The sequence below is a fragment of the Oryx dammah genome, unplaced genomic scaffold (assembly GCF_014754425.2).
Source record: "Oryx dammah isolate SB20612 unplaced genomic scaffold, SCBI_Odam_1.1 HiC_scaffold_26, whole genome shotgun sequence".
Lineage (NCBI taxonomy): Eukaryota > Metazoa > Chordata > Mammalia > Artiodactyla > Bovidae > Oryx > Oryx dammah.
The window spans coordinates 76,469,419-76,483,993 of NW_024070210.1; the positions used below are offsets into that span (position 1 = coordinate 76,469,419).

Here is a 14,575-nt window from a genome sequence, read left to right on the forward strand (position 1 = left end):
CAAGTTTTGGGATTTCTATAGTTAACTACAAGTTATTATTATTTCAAGGCCAATTTTCCTACTCAAAAAAGGAATAAGTGTAGAAAAGCAAATATAGCTTGCCCCTGTGTATTTCACTATTTTCCTGCTGCACCTAAGAGGATAAGCAACCAGAACTTATTCCGGAAACTACGATCGTTAGTTAAGCAGGTTGGGATGAAAGTGCTGTAACCTGGAAAAGACAATGCATAAAGCAATTCGACAGGTGGGGTCTAAGCACAGTTATTAAAACTCACAGTTATAGCAAGGTAGGAAGTCGATTCAAATAGATTTTTTAATAATGACATGACATAAATTTTGCTAAGTACATTTTTATACTGGCTTGTAACTTTGTAAGATCAGGATCTTATCATTTAACATGCTCCTTTCAAATGATAGAAGGGCCAAGATAAATTTTAGCATTAGAGAAACAAACAAAAAAATAGGGCCAATAACTTAACTTTCGTGGATTTAAAGACTGTCATCGACATTGAGTTTACCAATGGGTCTTTAGGCTTCAAGTATTTCCCTAGTACATGCTTTGCATTTATCTACCATGTATGGGAACTTTGAGCTCTAAATTAATTTTAGCTTCAAGGAATGGTCTAGATAGGGTTATCTGATCAACTTCTGAATCACTGGGACTAGAAACCACCACTACAGCAAAGGTGTGTGACTTGGGGGGAGGGGGTCTATGAATGGAAGAGCAGGCATTTGAGATTATTACTCATATCATAGTACTTATTAATCTTCAGGAAATATCTGGGCATTTAGAAAAGTATTTTTAATATGGATTACGTTCAAACTTTAAAACATGACAGTGAGAGAACTTATAAGAACATCTGGTAGAAATTAACCAGTAAAAAATTTTAAAATAAATTTATTTCAGCTTTTGCCTAGCATAGCTCTTAGTTGTGCTTATAAAATGCATAAAGCCCATTTTATTTTCAATCATCTAATGCATTTATGCCCAAAAGATAAAACTTGCACAGGAACCTTTAGTATGAATGGTAGGCAAATGATCAATTTTAATAGCTTAGTTTTTAGTAGATCAGTTTCAAAGGCAATTTACAATGCTGAAGTCAGAACTGATCATTTTTGTCCCAATGCTCTCCAGGTTTTAAAAAGCCCTCTTTAGCTTTATCTTCCCTGAATGACAACAGTTCAGAGGTCATACTTCAGCTGGATAGCTCAGAAGACACCACAGGATGCAATCAAATGTTTGAACTGATAAATTATCATCACAAAAATAAAATTTTAATTGCGGATTTTTTCAAGCAATCAAAAATGCCCAATCCTTAGACCAGAAACGGTAACAGCTCTTTTTCTAAACACGTGCCCTGGATCCTCAACCACGGAGAAAACTAATAAGGTTTTAAGCATCACATCGTTTTTCTGCATTACCAAAACCTGCAGGTTTTCAGCGTTAGATTTCTGTGTTACCCACGGCAGGGCCTAGAACAGGAGGCGGTTGCGCGTGAGCAGTATGTCTTTTTTTAACTCCAGCAAGAGCAACGCAAATGGTAAACGCCAAGAGCCCGATTCTCATCCTTCTGGCCCCTCCATCCATCCTTGACGAAATGGTTGTAATTCTGGCGGGACCTGGGGCACAACACTCTGGTTCTGGAAGGACAGAGCGAGTGCGTGGGTGTGTATGAACACTGCAGGAGGGGGCAGCAAGACGTGATCACGGAGTGGGAGGGAAGAATGATGATGCCTCTTCTAGGGCGGGAAGAAACTACGAGAGGTGGCTGTTATGCATGACGGGGGCAGGCACGCGGGGAAGATGGTGGTGGCCGCAGGGTAAGGTGATTACGGGGGGGATTCCCTGCTACAGGGTGGCGCTTGGGGTCGCCTACGGTGAATGATCCTGGAACAACTAAATGGGCACGACCCTGAACCCGGGAATTCCTGACGGAAAGGGGAAAAAAGGCGCCGAGAAACGGGGTTATTATGGGATGGCAAAGGGGGGCTCCCTGGGGAAATTACGGGATCTATCTCACCCTCCAATTGCTGTACAGTCTCTTCACTCGTCGATAATAAGCGTCTTTGTCGAGAGTTACAGCCATAGCCACAGACGCCGCTTCTCCTCGGGTTCCGAGAATCACGCGAGGTCCCGGCTCCGCCACCCTCTCTCGGCCCCGGAATCCCGCACTCTCCCAGTGACCCGGAAGTATCGACCTCAAAGATGCCCTTTCCGCTTCCGGGTCCCGGCAGCGGTCGGAATTCTTTTTTTAAAAAATCCTTCCTCCGGAGGTTAGGGGGAGGAGAGGAAGGAAGAGTGGGGAAAGCGACAAAACGTGCAACGCAAAAAGAGCCCAGATTTTCGCGGGGTTTTCTTGTCAACTTAGCAACAGCCGCACGCGAGTCGACGTCATCACGTGATGTTCTGCCCCCGCCCTTACTCTGCCCGGGGCCGAGGTCTCCAGAAGCGCCGATTCCGTGTCGAGGCGGCGGCGGCGGCTGAACACTGAGGCGGCGGGAGTCCTGACGTGCCGGCCCCGCCCCATACAAACTGCCGCGCGCGGGTGCAATGGCCCCACCCATAGTCAAAGGAGGGGAAACGGAGAGCGGGATCTGGGTTGGGAGTGGGAAGCCTACAGCATAACTGGATTTCTCTCTCCTAGAAAATGTGGGGAAGCAAAAGCCTCTGCCGCTCCAGGCCTGGAAGGATCCTCCGTGATAGGACGCTGGGTTAGGGGCTCCAGGCTGACAGGGAGCTCAAGCCGGTAAGAGGGAGTCCACCCTGCGGATAAACTGAACTTAGGCCGGCGCTACGGGGGAAGGACTTCGCCTTTGAAAGGGAAATTAAATGCCCAGGCTTCATTTGAGCGCTGGGACGGTAGGGGAGGGGTCATAGAAAACAAATGCGAGCTCAAGCCGTGACAGCATCCTTCCAGTCAGCCAGTCCCCTTGCCACAGTTCATGAAGCGACACCATTTTTACGCCTTCCCCGAAACAATTTCAGTTAATTCAAAACAAAATGTACGTGGGTCTTGATGGAAATTCTTCTTTCTCATCTCGAGAACTTGGGATTTTGCATCTGGGAACATTTTGCCTACTATTTCAGCTTAGATCATTTGGCAAGGTGGAAAGCCTACGCTTAACAAGCTTTTCACGGAGTACGGATGACTTGTCTGCCCTATCCAAGGTAACTTCACACATTAACAGTAAGGAACTTTAAGAAAGTGGTGTTGAAATTACCCATCATGAACATCAACTGGTAATATTTATATTGGGTTTGAGCAAATATAGAACGAGGGAAGAGTGGGAAAGGATTAACTTAAATTTATTAATGCCAAGGGGAAGGAAGGTAACAGTTCCTGACCCTCCAGCTGTATCCACAGTTCGGTCAGGAACAGGCTCTGCCAGAGGCTAGTGCCAGCGCTACATAGTCTGTGGTTAATGGAGGTGTCTAGGGAGGGGTGAGCACGTTGGCTGCTCTAGTCTCCTTTCCTTCCCCAGAACCGAGGAAGTAATCATGTATTATTTTAGGAGTTCCCCTACCCACCCAATCCTCTCAAATTTGGAAGCAATCAGGTACAAGTGTTCTTTTTCCTTTTCACCTCCTGGAGTCCTGGGTCTCCCCACATCTCCCCTGCCCCTCCCACTTTTCCATAGTCCAAGGGCCAGAGTAAATGAAATACAGCAGCCACCCAAGCAATGGGGACCATGCTGGGTCTTCAGTCATCAGCATCTTCGCTGGAGTCTGAGTTGGCTGGCATCATAGGATCATCAATGAGTGAGAAGTCCCTTTCTGAGCTATCATAGCCCTGAGATAAATCATCATCATCATCTTCATCCTCATCGTCCTCATCCTCCTCAGGCTGCAGTGGTGGCAACCTCAAGGCAGTAGCAGAGGTGGTAGTGGCTGGTGAAGAAGGGTAGCCAGTGGCTCTCAGGCCTGGATGGTGATGGTGGTGATGGTGGGGGTGGGGGTGGTGGTGGTGGTGATGAAGCATGGTGCTGGAGTCTACATGAGGGGATGATGCTGCACCGCCCATCACAAACGGCATAAAAGGCAAAGATGCAGAAGTGGCACTGCTGTGACCCAGAGATGACACAGATTGCAGGCCACTACTGCTGTGTTGGAAGGTATTATGCAGAGACAGGGACCCAGTGCCTCCACCCTGCATCAGGGCCATCATCTTAGAAAGGTCTGGTCGCGTCCTACGGGCCCGTTTCTTGCTGCTGTCTGGTGCAATAGGCCCTGGCAAAACCCGGTTCAACACAGTTTCAGTATGATGACCCTGGGAAGAAGGAACAGAAGATAGTAAAAAGAAGAAAAAACAAAATAGAAGTCAACAGAGTCCTAGCTTGCAAATGCTTTTTCACTGAACTACCTTTAGGAGGGGCAAAGTAAGTACAGTCCAATCAGACTTGATGGTAATGGAGGTAAAGCTGGATGTAGCAGGTTGAAACATTATGATGTTGAAGCTAAACGCAAAGATTTGGCACTGACACTCATCTCAACCAGAGCTTTGATTTTTTCCCCACGACTACACTATACCTTTACTCTAGCCAACCATTTCAAAATTGCTTATTTTTGTTAATAAGAAGCCTGAGTAAGACAATGAATGAATCAGTACTTATATAGTATGCTCTCCTGATGGTGGATTGTTCACCTGATCTTACCATGTGAAGGACAGTACGACCATACTGACATAATCAATATTATCCTTCATTACTGCATCAGAATGGGGTAAACACAAGACAGACCAGATTAAGAGTCACCAAAAAGACTACGGGATAGCTCCTTAGAAAATTGACTAATTTTTTTCCTCACTATAATAAACTTACATATCTGCTGAATTTTGAATTGCTTCATGTAAATGAGCTCACAATAAATTCTGGTTAAGTTCACAGAAGCTGGAACATTACTAGACCTAAGTACAATACTGAGTAAACTGGGATTAAACTCATACAGTTACAAACATCTTAATACTTAATTTTTTAGGCTTCTAAAATGTAACTATAATAACTACCAGGGTTTCCCTGGTAGCTCAGATGGTAAATAATCTGCCTGCAATGCAGGAGACCCAGGTTCGATCCCCTGGATCAGGAAGGACCCCCGGAGAAGAGAATGGCAACCCACTCCAGTATTTTTGCCAGGAAAAACCCCATGGACAGAGGAGCCTAGTGGGCTAGTCCATGGGGTCAAAGAGAATTGGATACGACTGAGCAACTAACATACTTTCACATAATAGCATCAAATCACATTAGGATGCAATAATAATACAATGCTAGATACATGATCAATTCTGCAATAAGAATATTGTACTAATCACATTATAATTTTCTGTGATTTGCTATGATCTTTTTCTTTCTTAGAGTTAACAACTGATTATAAAGAAGAGCAAAAGTACTTGAGGCAAAAATAGGTAATCCTGGAGAAAAAGCCTTCTTTAACGGCTGCTCTATAATGCTAAATTCAACACAGAGATGGTATCAGCCTTCTTGCCATCAGCCTCCCATATCAACCACTCTGCTTATCAAACCCTTGGGCCCATGGAGGATAAGAGAGAAAAAAACATTCTTCCATGGCAACAATATCTGTATGAAACAACTTTCACCTGGTATAAAAACAATACACCTGATAAATTCACCTCACAAATAAATATATCTTATGGGCAAAATAATGTTCTCAGAATTCGTTAAATGCAAATGATGGATATTTTTCATTTGGAAATTTTGTTAAAAGATAAACCATGTGGTTTTATATATATATATATATATATACACACACACACACACACATACACATGTATATAGAAGATCAAAAGGGGAATGATTAAAGTGAATATACAAACTATTAATCCATTTAAATGTTTACCAAACCCTGATTTATATGTTTATATTTACACAACTATTGTCCAAAGTAAGGGAAACATAGCCAAGGGAAACTTTTGCAGTTATATTTTGATGGAAAGGATTATGGGTTCTTAATCCACCAAATCTATAACCATATAAAAGTATAAGTACACTTGCAAATCATGGAATAACATAATGACCAAAATTGTTATAAACTATAGAACACGATTTCCTGTCTTTTTCCATTACTGGCATATTATTAATGATTCTCAACATCTTCTGTGTTGAGAAGCCTATTAAAACATGGCTGTTTTAATAGGTTCCAAATCACTTCTTGAGGGGGGCTGTGCTGTGCAGCTTTGCAGGTTCCCTCATCAGGGACTGAACCCCAGGCCCTCAGCAGTGAAAGCACAGAGTCCTAACCACTGGACTGCTAGAGAATTCCCCAAATCACTTCTAAAATATAAAACTTTTAAGAGATTATCTGCTCCCAAACCTTCAATTTTTCAGGATATACAAATTGAAAAAGTTAAAAGGATTTACCCAAAATCCCTTAGTCATAGAAAAGCAGGATAAAGCACTGAATTTTCTAACATGTCTTACTAATTCTTACATTTTAATATGCTTGAAGTGCTAAAGTTAGCTTTTAGAATTTCATGCTCTTCTAGAGATGAGGATACTACAGGACTATAAAAATATCAATAAAAATATTATGGCTTCTTTGTGAACTGAGGATAAATTTTCTCAAACATACAGGGGAAAAAAAGATAAACAACATTAAATAATTTCTCTAGTCATATCTAGCCTGGGAACAGAGTGGTAATATCTCAGTTTCACTCACCTTTTTTCCATTTCTAGAGTTAGCTGTCTGTACTGGTTCTATTCCCAAACAGTTCAATTCTGCCTTATTGTTTTTTTTATACCTCTGCCATTTCTGTTTTCTGCGATCCTCCATATACTATAAGAGAAAAGTTGCAGTTATCCTAAAAGAATAAAACTTCTCTGGAGTAATTATTAAGGTACTAGTGTCTATTCTGACCATAATGCTTATTGTGTGAATAAAGGATTAATCCTAGTGGAAAACTGCCATCAAGCAGACTTCTCCAAAAAAATTAGGTGATTATATCTAGCTCAGTGCCTAGCATTTAGTTTAACAAGTACTGGAACATTATTTTGATCCTCACAACGACTCTGTGAAATAGAAAGACTGAGTATAATTACTCTTATTTTGCCGATGCAGAAACAATGACATAATATGGCATGCTTCTTCCCTCTCACACAGCTTAAATATCAAGGGAATGACTTTAAATCTAGCTGGATGGAACTGCCACTCACCGCTAGAAATCGGGGATCGACAGCAAACTCTGGATGACCCTGTAACCACATCTCCAGTTCAGCCCGGCGAGGGGCATCCTCACCCACGAGCAAAGTACCATCCACCTTATTGATGACAGGGATCCGGGTCTCCAGGTCCACATCAAGGTGATTAGGCTCTTCCATGCACTCCACCTCCAGCTGCAAACCCAGAATCCACCCCCATGAGCACATACTGTTATGAGTAGGGAGGGAGGGGGAGCAGAGCCAATGGTAGCCAGAAAATAGTATCTTCTACTCCCTCAATCCCAACTGCCTTCATCAGTTACTGGGAACAGAAAGATTTTATCTAATCATCATGTTAAAGACTTTCTCTACCACTTACCTCAACTAGCTTCTTTCTGTTCCCTTTCTTCTTATGAAAAAGAGGATGTCCATCTCCCATTACTCCATTAGCCATCAACTTGTGCTTTTGGAATGTTAACTTCAATCCTTCCTCCTAGAAAGACACCCGACCCATCCAAGACGTCACATAGCATGTTTTTAAAACAAAGATTAACTTTAGAAGGAATTAAGTAAGGGTCATCCTCTGGTTCAATGATGGTGAGAAGGAAGGCCATCTGACTAATGGTTGCAAACTAGAAATACAATTAAGACATATATTTTTCCTTAGAAAGACTTCATTTCTTGACTCAGTGCCCCTCAGGTTGATTTAAGAGAAGTAGAATTTATCTCAGTAACACCCAATGCAGGGAAAAATCCCCTACCTGGTGTCTCAGAATTAGCATGGCAACTCATCATAGGGGCAAAATCCTGATATTCCTGTCATGTAACTAAAACATTTTTCTTGTTGAATACTTAATAACCATCTACTAGGGTTCATTAGGGAAGAGCATCAGGAAAAATAAAATTTCCATCCATTTCCCAAACAATACTGATTTAATTTCAGTAGGAATAATTTCTTTTTATTTTTAATAAGGCCCATAACACTTTAGTATCATTTTAATAGCTTTTCCATAATTTGATTTCAATTTTTAAAAACTAGGTTTCTAGGGTCTATAAGCAAGACACTCAAAAGAACCCTTTTAATCTAGCCACTAGGAGATACAAGGGCTTCCCTGGTAGCTCAGCTGGTAAAGAATCTGCCTACAATGCAGGAGACCCCAGTTTGATTCCTGGGTTGGAAAGATCCCCTGTAAAGGGATAGGATACCCACTCCAGTATTCTTGGGACTTCCCTGGTGGCTCAGATGGTAAAGAATCCACCTGCAATGTGGGAGACCTGGGTTCGATCCCTGGGTTGGGAAGATCCCCTGGAGGAGGGCATGGCAACCCACTCCAGTATTTCTGCCTGGAGAATCCCCATGGACAGAGAAGCCTGGCGTGCTACAGTCTATGGGGTCACAAAGAGTCGGAGACAACTGAGTGACTAAGCACTCACAGGAGATACAAGTCAACATAAGATCCCTTCCTTTACTTTAGTGACTTTTCCTCAACGGATCTTTGTGAGCTCTAATTTCTTTTTTCTCTTCTCATTTTAAGGTTAGCTGACCAAATGAGCTTAATATTAATGTTATGTTCATAAAACTAGTTAACAAGAATTACAGCCTCCTTCCTCACTTCCCAGTGCCTAAATGCTCAGCTTACATCTTTGATCTGAACCGTAAACTCCTTCTCATCCATGCCTCGGCGAAGTTTGGTGAACTGAGCTGCTGCTGTGGTGACTGCAGACACTTCCTCCTCTGCCATGGAAGCTGCGCTGCTACTTCGTGGTGTGGGGACTGGAGAGTCACCATATTCTCCTGGAGTCAATGAGGGACTGTCCAGCAAGTGGTTGCCTGGCCCCAAAATTCCTCCTGTTACCATTTCCTGGCTCCGGCGATTAGAAGGCCACTTCCCTGAGAGTACAGCCTGGCAGACGAGGTCAATACGGTTTATCAGGACACGATCCTGAGTGAGGGAAAAAGAAATCAATTAGTCATGTGATCCTGTGACAAGTAATTGCACCATCATTAAGATAAGTAAAAATTATATGTCAAAAATGAGGGAGGTAAGAGTATCAGAACCCAAAGTTGACAGGTAAGAGCTTCATGAAAAAACATGTACCACTAAACATAATCGAAGAGACCTAGAACCATCTACTTGTTCTCTGTATATGTCACTCTCTTTAGAATTTTATTTTTCATTGGAGGATAAATTACTTTATAGTATTGTGACGGTTTCTGCCATACATCAACAAGAATCAGCCACAGACATATGTCCCCTCCGGCTTAAATTGCCCTCCCACCTCCCTCCCCACTCTACCCATCTAGGTTGTCACAGAGCACTGGCTTTGTGTTTCCTGAATCATACAGCAAATTCCCACTGGCTTTCTATTTTACAGTAATGTACGTTAATTAGTGTTTCAACACTAGTCTCTCAAGTCATCCCACTCTCTCCCTTCCTGTGACCAAAAGTCTGTTCTTCATGTCTGTGTCTTCATTGCTGCACTGCAAATAATTTCATTAGTTCCATCTTTCTAGATTCCATATATATGTGTTAATATATGGTATTTGTCTTTCTCTCTCTGATTTAGTTCACTTTGTACAATAGGCTCTAGGTTCATCCACCTCATTAGAAATGACTGAACTCTTGTTCCTTTTTATGGATGAGTAATATTCTATTGTATATACGTAGCACAACGTCTTTATCCATTCATCTGTTGGTGGACATCTAGGTTGCTTCCATGTCCTAGCTATTGTAAATAGTGCTGCAATGAATATTAGGATACATGTGTCTTTTTTCAATTATGGTTTCCTGAGAGAATATGCCCAGTAGTGGGACTGCTGGGTCATATGGTAGTTTTAATCCTAGTTTTTTAAAGAATCTCCATACTATTCTCCATAGTGGCTGTATCATGCTATATTTTCAGACTCAACATGTCCAGTAATGAGGCTGTTACCTTGGGCCACTCAGAAGCTCTCTGTCTTTCTTGTAGCAGCAGAAGCTCAGGGGTCATTTGTTCTCCATCTTCATTTGGGAATCCATCTTGGGACATAGGAAGGGACAGGAGACTCTCTTCATCATAGAGCTTTGAGCGGGACTGGTCAGCAGCTAGGGATTGATCACACAGAACATGTGAGCAAAGGTGGAAGAATAAAGTTACATAGGAATGGTATTGTATAGACTTTAAATAAAGGCCCTAAGAGTAACAGATCTCTTCTGATATTCTATCAAATTAAAATCTGAATCTTAGAAAATGCATTTAGAAAAGAAGGGAAATGCAGAGAGTGGGGAATGGGGAAGATGGCCAACAGCCTGTCACATGCACTCACTTAGCTTCTCTTCCTTCTCGTCCTCACTCTCATCAGTGCTGGAGCTGGAGCTGGATGAGGATGAGGAAGAAGAGGATGATGGTGACAGCTTGCTCAAGTCCAACTCAGAGTCTGAATCATCCTCATCCTCCAGTTTGACTGGTGGAACACTTCGGGAGACCAGAGGGGTAGTATCAGAGGGGGCTACTCGCATCTCATAGTCTTGTGGGGTTGGTCGGCTCCTGGCCACCACCTCATGCTCTAGCTTTAAAGTCAGACTCTCCAGACTGGGGACCTGGGCAGCTGTCTCCTCAGGTGGCTTTTCAACAGGAGCATCTGGGCGCAGGGGCAGTGGTGAGGCAGTGCGCGAGGTGTACTGCTGGTGGAGCAGTGGAGTAGAGCAGCGTGACAGGGATGGAGCTGGTGCTCCTGCCTGATGGTTCTGCATATAATTCATACGGGCAGCCAGGAAAGAAAAGTCTGGGTCCTGCATGATGTTGCAGTCTGTTTGGCTCACCCCGTGGCGGGCTGCCCCTCGTAGAAGCTCCCCGTCATGCCGAATGGGCTCCCACCACTTGGGCAATTCAGGACCTGGAGGCTGACATAATGCCAGCCGATCTTCCAAAAGAGGGTGGCATAAAACTTGTTCCCGTAAGCGCCGAAGCAATTCAATACGGTAGAGAGTCCGTGAGGCCCTTTCCTCAGTGATGGGCTCAATAAACAGATTAGGGTCCGGGGGTTCTGCAAGAGATAAGGGTAGAAGAAGAAATGAACCCAGAGCTGGTTCTGTCACAATCCATGCCCACTCACTCAAGATCTTCAATCTTGCTTACCATCACCAGCTGCTGGGGGAAGGCGGCACACTTGGCGGCACATGGCCACAAAGCCATGGAAATATTTGGTAAGGCTTTCATCTGTTTTTTTGTCCAGTCGGGCAAAAGTACGGAAGCGATCCCAATGGAACTGCATGGTATCAGGGTCATACTCCACACCAAAGGTAGAAACCACTCGATAGAAATCAGTTTGCTCACGCCTTGTCCATCTACAAAGGGAAGACGAATAAGGCAATAGTGATCAGAACCCAGGGACTGGTTACTTCTTAGTATAGCGTGGAATATTTGAACACACAAAAAATGAAAGTTGGCAGGGAAGTGGGGGGGGCAGGCAGGGAGCCCCCAAAGAGCAGAAGAGGTAGTTTATAACAAGGAATAATTTAAGAATTAGCAAGCTAAGGGGGAAAATGATGCGAAAAACTCCATGAGGATGACTATGTACAAGACTTTCCCAGGAGTTACGGTTAAGTATGGTTTTACAGGGGTTAAGTATGGGTTGCAGGTATATAACAAAGGCAAAAGAAGTGGTCCCTCTGTGAAAAGTGAAAGTGTTAGTTGCTCAGTCATGTCCAACTCTTTGCAACCCCACAGACTGTAGCCCTCCATGCTCCTCTGTCCATGGAATTCTCCAGACAAGAATACTGGAATGGGTAGCCATTCCCTTCTCCAGGGGATCTTCCTGACCCAGGGATCAAACCTAGGTCTCCTGCATTGTAAGCAGATTCTTTACCATCTGAGCCAACAGGGATGCCATAATCCTTCCTAAGATGCTTTTCAATATAGGGCCCATAGTTGAAGAGAAGTTTACAGCTTAGTCCAAATTCCCAGCCACATTTTACCGTTGCTGTTTCTCCCGCCGTGCAATTTCTTTTAGCTTGAAGGCTGCCTCACAACGTCGCCTTCTCCGATCCCCACGTTCTGCAGCCTCTATCTTCATCTGTTCTCTCTTATAGCTGCGCTGATAGGCTGTTACTAGGCGCCGAAGCCTAGCTGTCAAAGCAGAGCCTGGAGGCCAGAATAGATGGCCTGGCTGTTGGGTCACCTGGGCTGTGGGAAGCAAAGTAGAATAAACAACAAGTACAGGAAAGATAGTAGAGATAATAGTGGTATTTCAACCCACCCAAAGGCAAAGCTCTCAGAAATCCCAGTAAAGGAGAGAATTTGGTCAATTTCCCAATTCCACCAACCCATACAAGTTGACTTAGAAATTTACCTTCATCTCCATCTATCACTGAGATCTCCTCATCCATCATCATCAAGGGATCACCCTAGAGAAGGAGATCCACCCCGCAGGATGGAGAGGGGAGAAAAAGGGGGTAAAATTGGCACTCTCAAATCACTCGTGTGTGTGTCCTTTTATGTCATCAAGGTATCAAGATATTTTTTAATGAAAGGAACCCTCACAGAAAACTGAAAGGAATCAACTAAAAGAATAAGAAAGTATAACCTGCAAAGTTAGTTCTTATCAATGTCTTGAAGACAGTGAGACTCGAGAATTAAATAGTCCAATAATATAGTTCATTGTCCAGCTTAGGTCCCACCTCCTCCAAAAAAATCATCCCTGACCTCCCCTAGCTGGTGTTACAATCCTTTCCATTAATACTTTATATTCTTGAATGGTACTTTTCATTTTTTATTATAAATTAATCAGTATACTTCATGATTCAGGGAATTGGAAAATACTGTTTAGTAATACAGAAAAGCTAGACTCAAATGAAAATTCCTCACCTCATCATCTTGGTCCTTTGGGGGTCCCTGGAGTGGTTTGTATTCAGGATCTTCACAATCTTTATCAAAGTCAACCCTAAAATTATCCAGAGGTATGAGAAAATGACAAATTGAGTTCTAAACTGCTTGATTTTAAAATGAAACAGCACATTTCCTTTTTCTTAATAGCTTTTTATTATTTAACCCATTTTCCCCCTCTGTCCCAACTAGTATCTACTTTTATTATTTCATTGGAATGAATGATCTATGCCTGATTATTTTTACTACTTTGCTCTACTGAGCAAAAGGATATTACATGATTTGCAATAAATAAATCTAATTTCCTTTGTGGGTCCTATACTAGGCAAACTGAGGCTGTGATCACTGAAGAAAAATCTTTCAATAATAAGGGACTGGGAGGGTTATTCATGAACTAAGTCAAATATTTCACATGCCCCTCAGGTCTCCACATGAGAAGTTTTGTTAAACTCACTGGCACCCAAACCAGGGCAATACTGCCCTAGCTGGTGGCTCAGTATTAGCATGGCAACTCATCATTGAGGCATGGACTCAGGCAGAGTAAACACCTTTATGTGTCAGCTGACACTGGAAAATGATAGACCAAGGCTAAAGTTTCCTGAGGATCTATCACACAGGTGGTATGGGACTGTTGCACGGCTACCATCTTTCAAGAGAAGCAGTTATCCTCTCCGCTACTGTAGCTGAAAGCACTGCACAGAAAACTGAAGAGAAGATCAAATAAGCCATTTGGGAATAATTGTCCCCCTTAGTTGCATTGTATGACAATGTATGGTTTCAGGCCAATTTATGGAGACCTTTCTGCTGGTCGCACTGTTAAGAATTTATCATTTGTGAGTATAACCACCATTAGGAATCCCAATGGATTCAGTCAAGGCTAGAGTTATGTCACCTCTTAGCACAAGCAACAAATATCCTTTGTAATGCAGATACAGCTTTAAGAGAACTAAACATCAATGCTTACCCTTCCACTATGTCAGAAAAATTATCTAACACGCGATGTTCTGCTGCGATGGCTTTGTCATCTGGTCGGCCAGCCTTTTCCAGGAAGCATAACGCTGGGTCTGCCCTCATAGTATTATATTTTTCATAGCCTTGAAGAAAAAGAGCCATAATTTAAAGAAAATCAGAGACTCATTTTGCTTTTACGCTTACTTCATATGCTGCTGGAATAAAAATGTGGGCTACTTTGCTCATAGTGTAAAGTACTCTGAAAATGTTACTTTGGACAGCTGTTGGGTTATACTAAGGTATTTAGTATTTCCACTCCAATTCAGAGTCATAAAGAGTTTTATCACTAGTTACCGAAAATAGGAATTTAATCAGTGTGTGTAGAGAATGGTGACAGATTTACATGGCCATTTAACGGGTAATTTTTTTATCATCATTCTTACTACACAGGTGAGGAACTTTTTAAAGTCCAATAATTTAGACCTAGGTAATGCACTTTCAAATAAAGGATAAGAAATTTGTACCTGCAAACAGGTACTCTGAATGGTGGATGAATGATGAATGTACTTCAGGATATCTGGACTCTTCTAAAGCCTCTGCACCTCACAAG

The 14,575-nt window shown here is 42.6% G+C and overlaps 2 protein-coding genes and 2 non-coding genes across 9 annotated transcripts in view; all 4 read right to left on the minus strand.

Annotated features, from left to right (window-relative positions):
* Positions 1-2,497, minus strand: part of SUPT16H (SPT16 homolog, facilitates chromatin remodeling subunit) — a 35,900-nt gene extending 33,403 nt beyond the window's left edge. The window contains exon 1 of the mRNA XM_040227141.1: positions 2,022-2,497. Coding sequence (XP_040083075.1) covers positions 2,022-2,087 — 66 coding nt within the window. The 5' untranslated portion in view covers positions 2,088-2,497. The remainder of the gene's footprint in view (positions 1-2,021) is intronic.
* Positions 2,498-3,288: 791 nt separating this feature from the next.
* CHD8 (chromodomain helicase DNA binding protein 8) overlaps positions 3,289-14,575 on the minus strand; it is a 57,927-nt gene continuing 46,640 nt past the window's right edge. For 4 of the 6 annotated variants that reach the window (XM_040227136.1, XM_040227139.1, XM_040227135.1 and 1 more), the window contains exons 27-38: positions 13,979-14,108; positions 12,997-13,072; positions 12,482-12,536; positions 12,108-12,315; positions 11,269-11,477; positions 10,457-11,176; positions 10,084-10,235; positions 8,790-9,092; positions 7,529-7,642; positions 7,165-7,344; positions 6,671-6,787; positions 3,468-4,268 (exon numbers count right to left, since the gene is read on the minus strand). In XM_040227136.1, coding sequence (XP_040083070.1) covers positions 3,702-4,268; positions 6,671-6,787; positions 7,165-7,344; positions 7,529-7,642; positions 8,790-9,092; positions 10,084-10,235; positions 10,457-11,176; positions 11,269-11,477; positions 12,108-12,315; positions 12,482-12,536; positions 12,997-13,072; positions 13,979-14,108 — 2,831 coding nt within the window. In that variant the 3' untranslated portion in view covers positions 3,468-3,701. Of the gene's footprint in view, positions 4,269-6,670; positions 6,788-7,164; positions 7,345-7,528; positions 7,643-8,789; positions 9,093-10,083; positions 10,236-10,456; positions 11,177-11,268; positions 11,478-12,107; positions 12,316-12,481; positions 12,537-12,996; positions 13,073-13,978; positions 14,109-14,575 lie in introns of all 6 variants that reach the window. The other 2 variants (XM_040227134.1, XM_040227137.1) reach the window with 2 other exon arrangements.
* Positions 7,841-7,949, minus strand: LOC120853785. The gene has a single exon (XR_005718842.1). It is a non-coding gene; the product is annotated as a small nucleolar RNA U6-53/MBII-28 (small nucleolar RNA).
* Positions 13,429-13,538, minus strand: LOC120853784. Its single transcript, XR_005718841.1, has one exon. It is a non-coding gene; the product is annotated as a small nucleolar RNA U6-53/MBII-28 (small nucleolar RNA).